The sequence below is a fragment of the Amphiura filiformis genome, chromosome 9 (assembly GCF_039555335.1).
Source record: "Amphiura filiformis chromosome 9, Afil_fr2py, whole genome shotgun sequence".
In the NCBI taxonomy this organism is placed as follows: Eukaryota; Metazoa; Echinodermata; class Ophiuroidea; order Amphilepidida; family Amphiuridae; genus Amphiura; species Amphiura filiformis.
Genome location: NC_092636.1, coordinates 44,768,923 through 44,784,436, shown reverse-complemented (window position 1 = coordinate 44,784,436; position 15,514 = coordinate 44,768,923). Strand labels below are relative to the sequence as shown.

General features: G+C 37.8%; 1 protein-coding gene across 1 annotated transcript; it reads right to left on the bottom strand.

Annotated features, from left to right (window-relative positions):
* Positions 1-2,929: 2,929 nt before the first annotated feature.
* LOC140160102 (post-GPI attachment to proteins factor 2-like) lies at positions 2,930-14,758 on the bottom strand. The gene is given in 7 exon segments (XM_072183380.1): positions 2,930-4,431; positions 6,629-6,734; positions 7,741-7,835; positions 8,693-8,714; positions 8,716-8,806; positions 10,978-11,129; positions 14,463-14,758. Coding segments are annotated over 7 exon segments (834 nt in total). The 5' UTR covers positions 14,688-14,758; the 3' UTR covers positions 2,930-4,288.
* Positions 14,759-15,514: the final 756 nt, after the last annotated feature.

The window sequence follows — 15,514 nt, the reverse complement described above, 5'->3', positions numbered from 1 at the left end:
AGGAATGTTCGGCACAGAGCCACTACTCAAATAGGCAGTGGTTCCATCTGAAATGTGCAAACCTTACCACAGCACCGGTGGTGTTCATCAGCATGCTCAACATATTCGGTGTATTGCTGGTGTCACCAGAACAAGTCATCAGAATGTGATGAAATGAAACAGTGCTCAAATCCAAGGTGTACTGGGTACATTAAATACCATGTACAGTGTATACCGAAGTATATTGGGAAACCCAATACAGTACTATAACAAGGAATAGTTTTGACTCCAATTTTTGCATAATTTTTGCATTTTCTGTTACCGGAGGGTGGCTGGTGGTGTTCATTCAACATGCTCAACATTCTCTGTATTGCTGGCATGATCAGAACAAGTCATCAGAATGTGATGAAATGAAACAGTGCTCAAATCCAAGATGTACTGGGTACATTAAATACCATGTACAGTGTATACCAAAGTATATTGGGAAACCAAATACAGTACCATAAAGAGGAATAGTTTTGACCCCAATTTTTGCATAAGTTTTGCATTTTCTGTTACCGATGTGATGAGATGAAACAGTGCTCAAATACAAGATGTACTGGGTACATTAAATACCATGTACAGTGTATACCAAAGTATATTGGGAAACCCAATGCAGTAAAGAGGAATAGTTTTGACCCCAATTTTTGCATCAGTTTTGCATTTTCTGTTACCGGAGGGTGGCTGGTGGTGTTCATCAGCATGCTCAACATATTCGGTGTTTTACTGGTGTCACCAGAACAAGTCATCAGAATGTGATGAGATGAAACAGTGCTCAAATCCAAGAGGTACTGGGTACATTAAATACCATGTGCAGTGTATACCAAAGTATATTGGGAAACCCAATGCAGTACTATAAAGAGGAATAGTTTTGACCCCAATTTTGGCATAATTTTTGCATTTTCTGTTACCGGAGGGTGGCTGGTGGCGTTCATTCAACACGCTCAACATTCTCTGTATTGCTGGCATGATCAGAACAAGTCATCACGATGTGATGAGATGAAACAGTGCTCAAATACAAGATGTACTGGGTACATTAAATACCATGTACAGTGTATACCGAAGTATATTGGGAAACCCAATACAGTACTATTAAGAGGAATAGTTGGGACCCCAATTTGTGCATTTTCTGCTAGCTCTGGGATCCCTAGCCAGAGCTTTTAAACCTATCACTGCAAGATTATAGAATGGCAGTACCAATATGTGATGCGATCAAGCAAAATCAGTCGGAACTCGGCAATAATAAATTTTCAGTTTCTTACAGGATAGTAAAAAACATTTACACAGCTGGATTTTGCAGAAAACCCCATTGAAATTGAACAACCAGTTCCAAAGATATGAGCAATTAAAGAGTTTCCAAAACAAGAAGAAACAAAAGGAAATATTTCCTTTATTTGGCTATATCTCAAAATCAATATTTCTGAGTTCCGACTGATTTTGCTTGATCGCATCACATATTTGGTGCTACCTCGTCACCAACCTGTGCAAATTTTGCACTAAAACAGATTGCATATATGATAACAAGAACCTGTTTGACTTGGAAGTAAAGTTGAATTTACTGTTTGGACATACACTTGACAACCATATAGCAGGAGGAACTTATATAGGTCTACATGTACATAATCACAGTAATTTTGGCTAAGTGCGCAGCTTCAAATCACATAGTAATTACTCAAAGCGCTAACATGCACATGCCCGCTTTTAGAGATGCTATGTATACAGCTTAAATGCCTGCATGAAACTGCTGCCTCAGCACGCTGATGTCGCTGACTGCATGAAGTAAAGCAATATGTGACACGATCTGGTCCATGGGGGCCAAAGGAGGCATTTTTTAAAATTGAGTTACTATAACTATTACCTTAAATACAAACATTAGGCCATCATATACTGAAAACACCAAAGGTCTAGCAAACTTGGTTCTAAAGTTCTGAAGTTTTGTGATGTCTATTTTCTTATGTATTTTATTGTTTTTTACTCCATATTTTTGCCTTTATCTCAATTTCAAATTTGTCGCCTTTGGCCCCATGGACCAGATTGTGTCACATATCATCAGCCTGCTACGCTAATTGCCTAAGTCATTTGTACACTTTTCTTATTTGCAATTTTGATTTTCTGAGTAATATTACTCAGAAAATCGAGGATATAGGACACTAATACACCATTTCCTCATGTCCAGGATATGGCTGGTTACATCAAAATAACTCATCTTACTTACTGAGCCTATACCGCATGGTTACAATTACTCATCATATACCTGAATCTGATCAACATGTCAATTGAATTATGCACAGGTGTATAGCATCATAAAGTTATCAATATTTAACGTATAAAACAGACCACAATACTTAGGTGTTATTGAATTTCACAATGTTGGCAAGAAACCCATTTAAAGTGGAAGCCCCACTTCTGGTTCAAGTTCCTTAGGGAATTAGTCAAGGTTGAAATGTATCCATGTAAAATCTGTTCTGTCTGTCATCAAAGTAACAGGTGTAAGTCAGTTCTTCTGTGGAGAACTGGCCAAGCAGGGCTTCCTGTTTAAGCAATATTATTTGTGCAACTATTACACATTACCAAAGGCCTTGTATACTGTAAAGATTTGCCTAATGGCACACTTGGGCTCCTTAATTGCCTTGAGGCAAATTGCATGTGCAAATAGAGGGCTCCCTCGTCTGATATCCCGCAAAGAATAAAGGTTCTGTGCCCTTATTTGCTGGTGGGAATTCTACAGGAGGACCAAATTCCACATATGGGAACCCATAGCGCCATTAGGTGAACCTTTACGGTATGAAAAATAATCATCAGTATTATTTTCAAACAATTATAACTCTTATTACTTTTCATTCTGTGCATGCTGTGATCTGTCATCAACTTTATCAGACACTTTTCACAAATTATTCTAGCCTTTCACACACACACACAAATCCAAAACCTTCTGCATACGTAACCTGGTATGCTTGTAATGCAATCCATGTGCAGTATTGCATAATTACAAACGATTTGTCTCCCTTGTAATACCCAAGATTACACTACACCTGTCACCTGTATTATGTAACATGGTATACATGGAATGTCAACCAGGCTGTGCATCAGGTGCTATATTGTGTAACAATATACTGCATACAAGTCTCTATGGGCCGGTTTCTCGAAGCATGGCTAATGGTCAGGCTTCTTAAGCCATTAGGCTTAAGCCCAATTAATCCACAATACCCGTGCTTACAATTTCACATCATTCATCACCTAGAAAAATAAATCAATAAAATTGATCCACAACATTGGTAGGACTAGCCTGCTGGCTTAGGAAGCCTGGCCAAAAGCCAAGCTTTGAGAAATCGGACCTGCTTGTTGATTACCCTGTAATACTCTAGATCCCAACACATCAGCCAATTCTATTAAACCTGGTCTGGTATGCCTGGAATGTGAACCAGATGCAACAGGGGCTGTATTGTGTTACTCATGCTGAGATTACAAACACAAGATTTTGGTCCCTTGCATTAAATACCTGAGATTACAATACAAAAATCACCTGTAAATGTAACTTGCAATCCCGGACAAAATGGTTGGAACACTTTGATACGGGTACTTCAAATAATGCTCTTCCCCCACATTAACCCCGGTCAGAGTTGCCAGTTATTTATTTGGTCATACAACCCTAGAGACACCCAACATTGATTGGTGGGGCGGGAAGTAGTAGGGAAGAGTTCAGCAAAATTTTAGTATGTCAAGTATAACGGAAATATGGATTCAAACAGGCCTACTTTTACACAAGTGTTCCAACTACTTTTGACCGGGATCGTAGTACATGTATGTATGGAATCAGACTTGTACACAACAGGTGCACACAAGCCTCTATTGGGCTATATTCCAGTTGAAATCCATACACCCCCTATGCAAGACATGACCTTAATCTGCCACATAGTGGGTGTAGATTTCAAATAGAATCACCCATTCAGGTAACCCCATTTGAAATTGACATTGTGTGTGGAAGATTACGGTCATGCCTTACAGGGTTCCCGCAAGGTCCAAATATTATGGGGTCCAGTTGGACGCTGATGGCTTCTATAGAAGGTGTATGGACTTCAACTAGAATATACCATTTTACTTCCCTATAATACCTGAGATCACAATACATGTATACCAGTCACCTACCCTGGTTTGCATGGAATGTTGCAACAGGTGCATTATTGTGTTACTGGTGCCAAGATTACAATCATGAGATGTATACACTGACATGCCTTTATTTGGCTACCCTAGTATAATACCTGATCCTGCATTACAATAACTCTTCCACTCCAGGCAGACCTTTGGTTGATGAAACTAACACAGCATAGTCTTTGAAGTCCCATGCAGCAGTCGTATGGAATGCCATATTGCACAATACTGTAATGTATTCAAACAAGGCAAACATACTGTACACTGCAAACAAAAAGAAAACAAAACAACTCAAATTTAGACTTTTAACCATTTGTGCTACAGATTTTAACTTCAATGCCAAGTATTTGCACTTGGAATTAATATCAATATCTTTGAAAACAAATACATGCACATTTTTAACTCCAATAAAGGCACAAACCAGTGAAACATAGCCGTATCATAGCCTTATGCAGTCAAGTTAGCTCTATCAATAAGGCATTCAACTGTGGTACAAGAGGTTGCAGGTTCAAACCCTGGTGGTGGTTTAGTAAGCTCTCGTGGAAAAGTTGAGTTGAAATTCCCCTGGCTAAGGAATTTACTGCTAATTATCACTTGATAACCTGTACAAAACCCGATCCCGCTGCGAAGATGGAATGCTCAAAGTGTGCGCTTCTACGCAGCAAAGTCTCCGAATTGTTGTTTAATGGTTCATGGAATGATGTGGGCAATAATGGTCAGTAAAGTTTGCTGCGCTGCAGCTTGTGGATCAACATCTAAGTGTTGTGCCTGTGCGTATCGCACTATAAAAATCATTGTGCTTTTTTTTTTCATCCCCAATAGGCCAAATTTGCAAGAAACAATATGAGAGGATGGTCACTTGTCAAATTATAAATAACCTCAAAATACAAATTCTATCAGCTTACATGCTATAATGTACACATTTGAGTAGGATTTAATCTTTCCCAAGAGAAATCCTTTTGTGAGGGCTCTAGACACAAGTATTAATGTAAACATTACCACACTCGCCCGTGTTGCGAGGCCAAATCAGAGACCAGGGAGTGTTGCATTGAGTAAACACAATTTGACTTTCCCAAGATTCATGTCATTAAGCTTGATGGAATCATCATTACATGTGTAATCATATGTGACATTATCAAGGGGAATGAGTTACTTGTCGACCCTGGTCAAAAATGAGTTATACACACGTTTCTAAAAAGGGCATTTAGAGCTTTCAGAAACTGAAAATCACATGTTGATACAACTTTTCTTTGCGAAGTTATGTCAATTTATCAATCGCTGAAAACAATCTAAAACAAAAGAATTTTAACACTTTCTTTGCTAATATCACAAAATCAATATAGCAACATACAACTCATTCCCCTTAATAATGTCACATATTTAAGGGATCCAAAATGAGCGTTTATTGCGTTTCGACAGTATTTTTTGTGGGACATGAGAGTGCCTCAGACCTATCGAATTGCATTCTGAATACGAAGCATGTCTTTCTCATATCAAATTATTTTCATTTTTAAAAATCACAATATAATACAAATTTTATGACAAATTATAAAAATTTGATATTTTTCAAATTTTGATATATAACAGTCCTCGAAGTAAATTATATAAATCTAATGATATATTCTTAAAGTGTATGTAGCAGGGAGGAAAAGCCGACGATCAATTGAAAATTTTGACCTTTCATATTGAAGATATGGATTTTTTCCCCAAAAGACCTATTTTTTTGTGGTGTTTTGGGAAAAAAAATCCATATCTTCAATACGAAAGGTCAAAATTTTCAATTGATCGTCGGCTTTTCATCCCACCTACATACACTTTAATTATAAATCATCAGATTTATAAAGTTTACTTCAAGTACTGTTAAATATCAAAAAATTTTAATGATTTGCCATAAAATGTGTATTAAATTGCGAATTTCAAAAAATCAAAATTATTTGATATCAGAATGACATTCTTTGTATTCAAAATGCAATTCGATATGTCTGATGTGCTCTAATGTCCCAAAATAAATACTGTCCAAACGTTCATACCCCAGCCCTTAAGGCCAAAAAAATTGTTTGCTTGTACATGTCCTCCACAGACAGACCCTAATCTGGAAAATCTGGAAAAAAGGGTTCTTTTGTTCTACCGTACAAATGAAGAATACCGACCCTATATAATTCAATAAAATTCAATAAAAAGGTTTTATTTCTCTTAACATCTTCGACAAAAGTTTCTACACACTTCAAAACTGTTTTAAAAATATGAATGAAGTGGTACATACAGTAGAGAAATATCCCAATTCACAATTATTTAGGCTAGATCTATTAAGCTAATTAAAGGCATACAGTCATTTTTTTGGCTATGACCTTTAACAACAAAAAAATCCTGACCGACCGACCCAATTCTGAAAAAGTTGTGGAGGACAGGCCTGCAAACAATCTTTTTTTTTTCCTAATAGGCTAATAAGTAATATACATACCATAGGGTTCACAGTAAGCATTGTGTCTCCAATAGGTGTAACTGATACCCAAAACTGCCATGCAAAATACTGATAAGATCCAACATTTTAATCTGGTGGTTGATAACTGGAAATAAGAAAATCATTATGAAAATACAAATTGAAAGAAGCTACCTGTACAATCCTATAATTGACAATGACTTGAAAATAGGCTACATGTTTATGCAGGAACATGTTTTGGACAAGGAGTTGGGAACCTTGAATGCATTGAAAAATATCAAAATTTTTCCAACATTGACTTATCAATATTTTCAATCAAGGTGACAACATTGAAGTCAAAGTGGGTAATGGTGAAACACATCAAGGATCAATAAATGATACAAGAAGATACCTTGAATATACGAACTGAAAAGAAAGAGTAAGGTAAACCAACTTGAGTGAACTTGCTCTTTATAATGTTCTTGATATGAAAATGGAATTACACAGTACTTTTCAAACACTTCATACTTTCTTGATTAAATGTGTAATACATGTATGTGAAATTTCAAAATCTCTCTAATTACAACTGATTTTTATTCGGATGCGCCGTCGGATATCACATTACCGGTGCAGCTGGTCAATATCAGAGAGCTTGACCATTTCACACAGTGACTGGCTGCACCAATACTGTAGTTTTCACACATTGACCGGCTGCATCGGTAAAGTGATATCCGATGGCGCACCCAAATAAAAATTGATTGTTATGGAAGTCCGTCATAAAAGCCTATCTACTTACTTACATCTCTCTAATGCTCAATGCTACCAGGGGGCCATTAAACTTAAGATTGTCTTGCTGTCTTGAGAAACAAAATCTCTTCAAAAATATCTTATAGTGCCAAAAACTTGCTAATTACAGGAAACCGAACTTGCAGGGACATATTTCATACATCCTCTATGGAAAACATACCCTTTAAAATCTCCCCCCCCCCCTCCCCACACACACACACAGAGCTGTCAATTTTAAATTGACAAACTTGAAATTCACACTCCCTGTGTGTAAGATTTTGGTCTTGTCTTCCACAGGGGATGTATTTGGATTTCAACTGGAATAGGCCAATAATTCTGTTACATACATGTACATTGTATGTACTCACCCATTTTGTTTTCTGCATTCTAAACAACATACACGTTGTGACCATGTAGAGCCATGAACAGATAGCAAACCCTATGAAGCTTTTCTCATGTATACCTGCACAAACACACATAAAATAGCACAACAACTACATGACACATTTAACATTTGCTGTGTGATCAAGCTGTTTTGAATCCAGTAGTTGGATTCCAATATATCTTAAAAAGTGTGAACTACAGGCTGACCAAGGAATTGGCCGGATAAGTGAAAAATCTGGATGAGTGAATTATATGTAATTCCGGATCAAATGTCTGAAGTGCTAACATTGAGATAGTAAAAGTTGACTCAAAATGGGGAAATGACACTGAAAGATGGTATTCGTGCAACTGTGTTTTCCATTGCCACTTATGGATGCGAGTCTTGGGCTATGACCAAGAATGATAGGAAAAGAGTAGATGCTTTTGAGATGTGGTGTTACAGGAGGCTTCTATAAGTGACATGGAAAGACAGGAGAATAAATTCCTGGATCCTCGACAAGATTGATACAAGTCTAACCATCAGAAGCGGCATAATGGAGAGAAAGCTGAAGTACTTTGGTCATATTGTCAGGAAACATGGAGGTGTAGAAAAACAGATTTTGCAAGGGGCTATGGAAGGCAAGCGAGGAAGAGGACGTCCACCAACATCTTGGACTAATGACGTGAAGCTGGTTTCTAACCAAGGAATGCTTGGCATCAGATCGAGTGAGATGGCGTACTCTTGTGAAGACCACAGCAGCGCTACACAGCGCCACCTGACACAGAGAGAGTGCCACATAGTTATGTCTTTTAATGCTTCAGAGCATGAAATCAAGCTCTCATTTAGGCATTACAATCATATTTTTCTGAAGATCACATATCCGGGGGGGTTCCTGCCGTCACCATTAACAAACTTAAACAGCTCCATTTAGCTTACTTTCCCATAGCCATACTTACTAAAATTTTCAGATGAAGAGAGCGAATGTTAGGCCAGCCAAACACGCAATCTCAGCTATATGAAAGACCAAACTGCATTTACATAATCTTCTGTATGCGCTATCATATCTCCACCTATGAAAGGAAAACAATTTTTTTTAGAATTGGTTAAAATGCTCAATAAAAATTAGGCAAAACATTAACTAAAATAATTACATAAAATGCTGATGCATGAGTGAACACTTTCTTCATTGCATTTGTTTTAATAAATGTCCCTTGTAGGAAACTGCAATCATCGGGCAATCATCTTACTGAAAAACACAATCTTTGTTCGCAATTCGCTGCCGTAGTGCATGTTAGTATCCATTACATTACTGGTTCAAGCCTGGGCTCATACACCTGTTCAATTTTGATATGCCATAGGCTTCGTGTTGTGATCATTTTGAGCAGTAGTTCGTAACAAAGAAAGCGTGAGCCAGTTGACCTAGCAACGGTCATATTCTAACGTGCACTACACCAGCTAATTGGAGCACATGGAGTATGGGCTAGACAATTATATAGTGGGCTGACATCCTGAATTGATCGCAATACATCAGTCTCTACACAGCCACTTTAGTTCTGCTCGCTCCACTTATACATGTATTATGGAGCAAGCGGACCAAAGCGGCTGTGTAAACACCGACTAATCATGGTCATTCATAAAATTCATGGCTGTGTAAAGACCGACTAATCATGGTCATTCATAAAATTCATGGCTGTGTAAAGACCGACTAATCATGGTCATTCATAATTTCATGGATCGTCAATTCTATAGAGGTAGTCATTGTGACGTCAACGCCGCCATCTTGTGGGTACGGAGTGACTTGTTGCTAAGATCACCACGTTGACGCTTGACTGAAAAGGTGCGTCACGCACTGCGACTTCCGCGTTATCGGAGGCGTAATGTATAACACATGACATGCAGAGTGGCAGTACCCACAAGATGGCGGATCCTGCGGAAAAGGCTGACGGCCTCTATTATGGGTGACGTTGTAAAAGTTAAAAACATCAGTAAATTAATTTCTGAAAATTTCATTCAAAATTTACAAAGAAAATATGAATGTTTTTGAAGAGATCATCAAAGAACTTCATTATGTTTTTTTTTTTTCAATTTTCAAAAACTTTAACCCACATGCTTTATATATCGCTCCTAAGCTTTAAATTAGAAACCCACCCTTTACGAGGGGGTATCCAAAAGTTTTTGACGTCACCCAGAAGGAAAAGAGCTATATTGATGAAATTTTGTCAGTGTAATCACTGGTCCTTATGTACATTATGGTCCAAAAATGGTCTCATAAGTATGTTTAATTTTTACAGGTGGTGCTATGATGGGCAGTAGGCGCATAACCTTTTCATGATAAGATCCTCCACTTTCTTGAGTTTCTCACTGTGGCGCATCATCCGTAAATGATTGGCGTCCACTTCTTGGCTCATCTGTGAGGGACATGTGGCCAGTTTGGAAATTCCTTTTTCAAAAATCAACAGTGCCATATGATGGGCAATCATCACCGTAGATAGCTTTCATTTCATCATAGATTTTCGGAGCATTGTGGGCCTAACCCTCCAAATGCAGGAACTTAATCACCCTGCGTGCCTCAATTTTCACCATCTTGCAGGTTATGCGCCTACTGCCCATCTAGCGCCACCTGTAACAGTGGCGTACCGTGGCCGCCCCAACCCGGGGCTGAAGAAGAAACAATTTTGCCGCCCTTCCTTAACAGCCCGAAAAGGTTGACCCAATTTTTTTCACGGTCGTTTGAAAAGTGAAGAGCAAAAAAAAAAAAACGGTTTTAGGCGCTAACGCCCTAAAAGCAACCTTCTTTCAAGATTTGTTATGCTTCTTCAATTTCTTTTCGCACTTTTTTATTGGATAATCCGTTTTACCGCCCCCTTCGTTTTTGCCGCCCCTGTTTTTGCCGCCCTTCTTCTTCCGCCGCCCTTCGTTTTTGCCACCCCTACTTTGACCCGGGGCTGGCGCCCAAAGCCCCCCCAAAAAAAAAATACGCGCATGTGTAAAGTAAACATACTTAGGAAACCATTTTTGGACCATAATGTACATAAGGACCAGTGATTACACTGACAAAATTTCATCAATATAGCTCTTTTCCTTCTGGGCGATGTCGAAAACTTTCGGATACCCCCTCGTATACAGCAAAATTTTAACCCCCAACCTTTTCACCGATTTTCGGAATTCCAAAGTCCCATGTTGTAGAAAGGGTACCGAACAAAGAGTGGGTACATTGTACATAAAAAATACAATGCCTTACCTGTTATGGTCCAATTTTCTATACCAGCCATAGTATGAGAATGCCAATATGAGGCGAGGAGTGAGATGGAATGCTACACCAAGGCGCCATATGTATGTCTGTGGTGAATTATTACCAATGGATGAACTAATAGATGGCAGGAAATTGTATACCTGTGTGGATAAACAATTTTAAAATATTATTAAAGTCAATTGGTAACCTTGCTTGGACCTCTGAATATTCTTATGTGCAGTCAGTAACCTCTAAATCTCAAATGACCTTAAAATGAATGTGAAAAATAAAATTTTCACTTTCATGTCGGTTGTGGGCGACAGAGCCCAACACTCAGTTTTTGAGCCCACCATTCAGCTTCAATTTTAGCACTTGAGCCCACCACTAAGAGGCCTAAATTGCTCAATTTTATTTTATAAGTCAAGAATTCGGTCCATAAAAGCAAAAAATTGCCAAATATAAACATATCCTAGCTACAACCCTGCCACCAAGTACTGTGCTCCCTGTAGCATTATGGAGTGACCAGGTCCTGGTGCGATGGTTTTGAAGCAGATGACAGTGTTCATTCAAGCCTATCAAGGTCAGTTATTAGCCACTTGCTGAATGGCTCCAGGGGCATTATCAGCTATCAAAGAGATACCTCATGCAGCTGCCAATCACAGTGGAGGTTAAACATTTTGTTAAAACCCCAAAAGTGATATCAGGACAATGCTGTGCATGTTGATACTTGATTGTTTGGATTCCTATGTTGAAAATCCCTTGTAGTAGTATTTTTTTTTATGTGTAGTATAATTTATATTGTTGTGGAAAAAAAGTTCACCTGGACTATTTTGGATGATTTTTAGCAAATGTTTTCTAAAAGCATTATTTCAGTGCCTCGGTTTGAAGAAATAATTTATACTATTGACTAGTAAAGTGCCATTTCATAAGAAACCCCTTTGATACTTTCACAATATGCTTCTTTCATGTTTGCATATATTAAAATAAAGAAATATTAAAAGGTAAATATATGCTTATACCAATTTTGCTCCCATTGCTATTTTTGGACTTTGTCATTTTATTTCATTCAATGACCGGTCAGAATGGGAAACTTTGAAAATTCATAATTGAAAAAATTTTGACCGATTTTGACCATTTAACCACCAAAATACTTCTGCTGATGAGTTCTTTCCAGAATACACTCTTTTGTAGCAATAGGGGTAACATGAAATTTTGATGGTCATCCCCAATTATATATTCTATTGTAAATGCTAAAACAGCTGTCCTTGAAGGCTCCAGAAGAGCTGTTTACATGTAGTGCTCTCCTGCAAATTCCAAAAACAGTCCCTGATGACCCCCTACTCTTTAGACATACAAAACTTTTTCAAATAACCAATAGGTAAAAAAAACTCACTCTATTTGTGCAGCAACAAACTCACATCACATTTATATTTTCATAGACCTACATGTATTTCCTTTGCAAATGCACAGAATGCAAATAGAGATATACCATATGTAGAACTGATAATATACATTAAATTTTAGTGAATGCCCCGTTGAACTGTAAAGTGGCGGTGGAAGCATTAAAATTTAGAGAGTCGGGGGATGAGCATATTTTGTTCAGGACTGTTTTACTGGGACAAATTGCAATTTCAGACTATTTTAGCCCCCAGTGAGGTATGTTTTGCTATATTGTGGGCCAGTGCATGTGAAGCGCACAAAACTTTTTGGAAAACTTTTTTGAACCCCCACCTCCATTTTGCCCACCCCACCCCACCAATGTATTTCTGAACACTCCCTAAATAGTAGCACCCTGAATATTACATTACTGTGCCTGTGGATGGATGCATGCGCCAGTAGCTGAAATCAAAGTGTACATACATGTACATGTATGTACTCAGCAAAATCAGGTCAGTACGGTACTGGTACAGTGATGTATATTGCTACTTGGTGATGTCCCTCAATGCTAAATTGAAGGCATCAAGAGATCTGAAGTCTGCAGGATCCGTTTATAGTTGTTCAGTCAAGAAGGATGAGGCAAACTGTCGTGTACTGCAGTAATGTGGCATACTTTTGGCCCTTGATCATGATGCTAGTTCTTTGCTGCAAGAAGGCCGCTGAGCGACATCATAAAGTTCTACGAAAGCCAATGTTTTTGTTGAGCTACTCGGTATCGCAAAAAATTGGTTCCCGTTCTCATAAATCAGAGAGCGGCGCCACTCCCGAGTTGACTTGAATTCACCTATATAGCGATCTGCCACTTGGGCACAGCGGTGGAGTGATTGATATCGGCTTGTTGCTGGTCACCCCTAGCATTTCTGGTGCGACTATGCAGTGATGCAAAATCGTTGTCAGAGCGCCAAAGTGGCAGGAAAGTATGAAACCAGCATTTAATAGGCAACCACAACCTAGAGTTGTGAACTCGATGCGAGATTCTTCATTGAACCTGATGTGGTATCTGGTAAGGTAGGTAACATGTACTTTTAGCTATCAAGCTCCCAAATTACGGGCAAGTTTCCGCAAATGAAGTACATGGTCAAAAGGATTTAACCCCTAAGGTCACAAAGGGTCACACACACTTGTAGTTGACTAGAAGCATTATAAATCAAGACCTAATTAAAAAGACCGTAGTTTTGCAGCAGAGAACTTCAGCGGCCTGCCAATTTGGCAGTTTATGGCATACGGAAGTGTACGTGGTTCTGACTGGCTAATTGAATCACGTCATCATCACATTGGCACCTCATTCGCTGGTCAAGCTGTGTAGCAACGTGTGACCTATTTCTTTTTACACAATAATCAGATGAACACCACAAGCAAAAGTAATTTGCTGAATGGTATAGTTTGCGTATGACGTGCATGTCAACCAGAGCAAAAATGGCGTACTGTACAGGTCAGCAACCAAATCACATCGCGCCCTGCCCTTTGCTCTGACGTCAGCTCAACTAGTCTTTTTATATAAATTCAGTCTTCAAATAGGAATGAAGTAATACAGTAAAAAAGAAAAAAAAATATGGGATTCACACTACAAAAAAAAATACTAAAAAAATGAAAAAGTTGATTTAAATCAGCAATTTAAAAAAACATTCCATTTTAAATTCAATTGATCTAAATCGGGTCATCTTAACCCTATGTCAGGTTCTTAGCGTATGGTGAGAGCAATTATAATGTGCCTCTCGATAAATGCATCATATCATATAGTCCGAATATCAGACCCAGAACAAAATATTAATTTCTGACATTTATTTATTTTATTTTATTTATTACATGATCGTGTTCTGGGTCTGAACTGTTTCCATTCGAAATCTTGATGCCAAATTGGACAAAAGAAGCACATGGTCCTACTTCACAGTTTTTTAATCCCCTATTCATGTTGCGTGAATCACTCTATTGTGGACCATCCTTTTGATACTTGAGTATTTGGACAAGCGGAACAGTTTTGACAAAGGTGACAAAGCCAAGGTGTCTCAGCGAATACAAAAGGCAGCATAATAGTACGGCACTAATCATATGTATACCTTGCAATGTGTTCTGTTCACTTCCTCAAAGTCTTTGCACAAAGAGATGATAACACATGATATGAAAGCGCACAATGGCAGCGATACCACAGCAAATACAAATCTTCTCAATCTTAAAGTTAAGATGCTATCCCTATGAGCAGCATCACCAGATGCAAGAGCTGCTGACATTTGGAATGTGTGATCAAAAATATGCTCAGTTGGTCTACTGAACATGCTGAACATTCAAAGTTCTAATGACAAACTTTTCCTTCTCTTCAGAGTGAGAGTTCATGAAGTTTTTGTTTTTTCTCAACAATGAACAAGCACATGACAAGCATGCAAGTCACAATCAAAGCTCATATCTCATATCTGTCATGAGTAAATGCATACCCCCATACTCATCAATATTTTTTATCAAGCTGCAGATTCATGCAAAATGTTTGACAAAATATAATAAAGTGTCATGATTTTAGAAGTCCAATTTCCTGTGTAATTCTGCTCACTTTGATGACATTCTTGCTTGCGCTGCAGTATTTCTGGTGCAATGAGCCTTGGATAGCGTTTCTAAAATGAAAATAACCCAGGCTATAAATGATTCTGAATATTTATGAAAATAATTATATAATAAGCTCACTATTGGGGATCCAATACAAGAATATGAGCAAATTTCATTTTTAAGATATAATAATTTTATAATATTTGACTCAAATCAATCACATATTTTTTATAACTTATTTGCAAAGTGAAAAAGAAATAGAAGCACTAAATTTATGATAACCTCAACCTCATTGAACAATACACTTTTCGTAATACAAATGCACATTTCATAGGTAGATGTATCATACAGAATTCACAAGTATGTAAATGCGTTCAAAGGTCAAATATATACATAATACATAAGGTTAAAGGTTAATTATATACATTTATTCATATTTTATTTAATTATATACATTTATTCATATAATATACATAACAATACTGTCCTTTTGTGTCTTTATTATGCTAATATGTCTTTGTATGTCATTTAGTATCCTTCGGTGTCTTTTAACGTCTTTATATGGTTTTCTCTG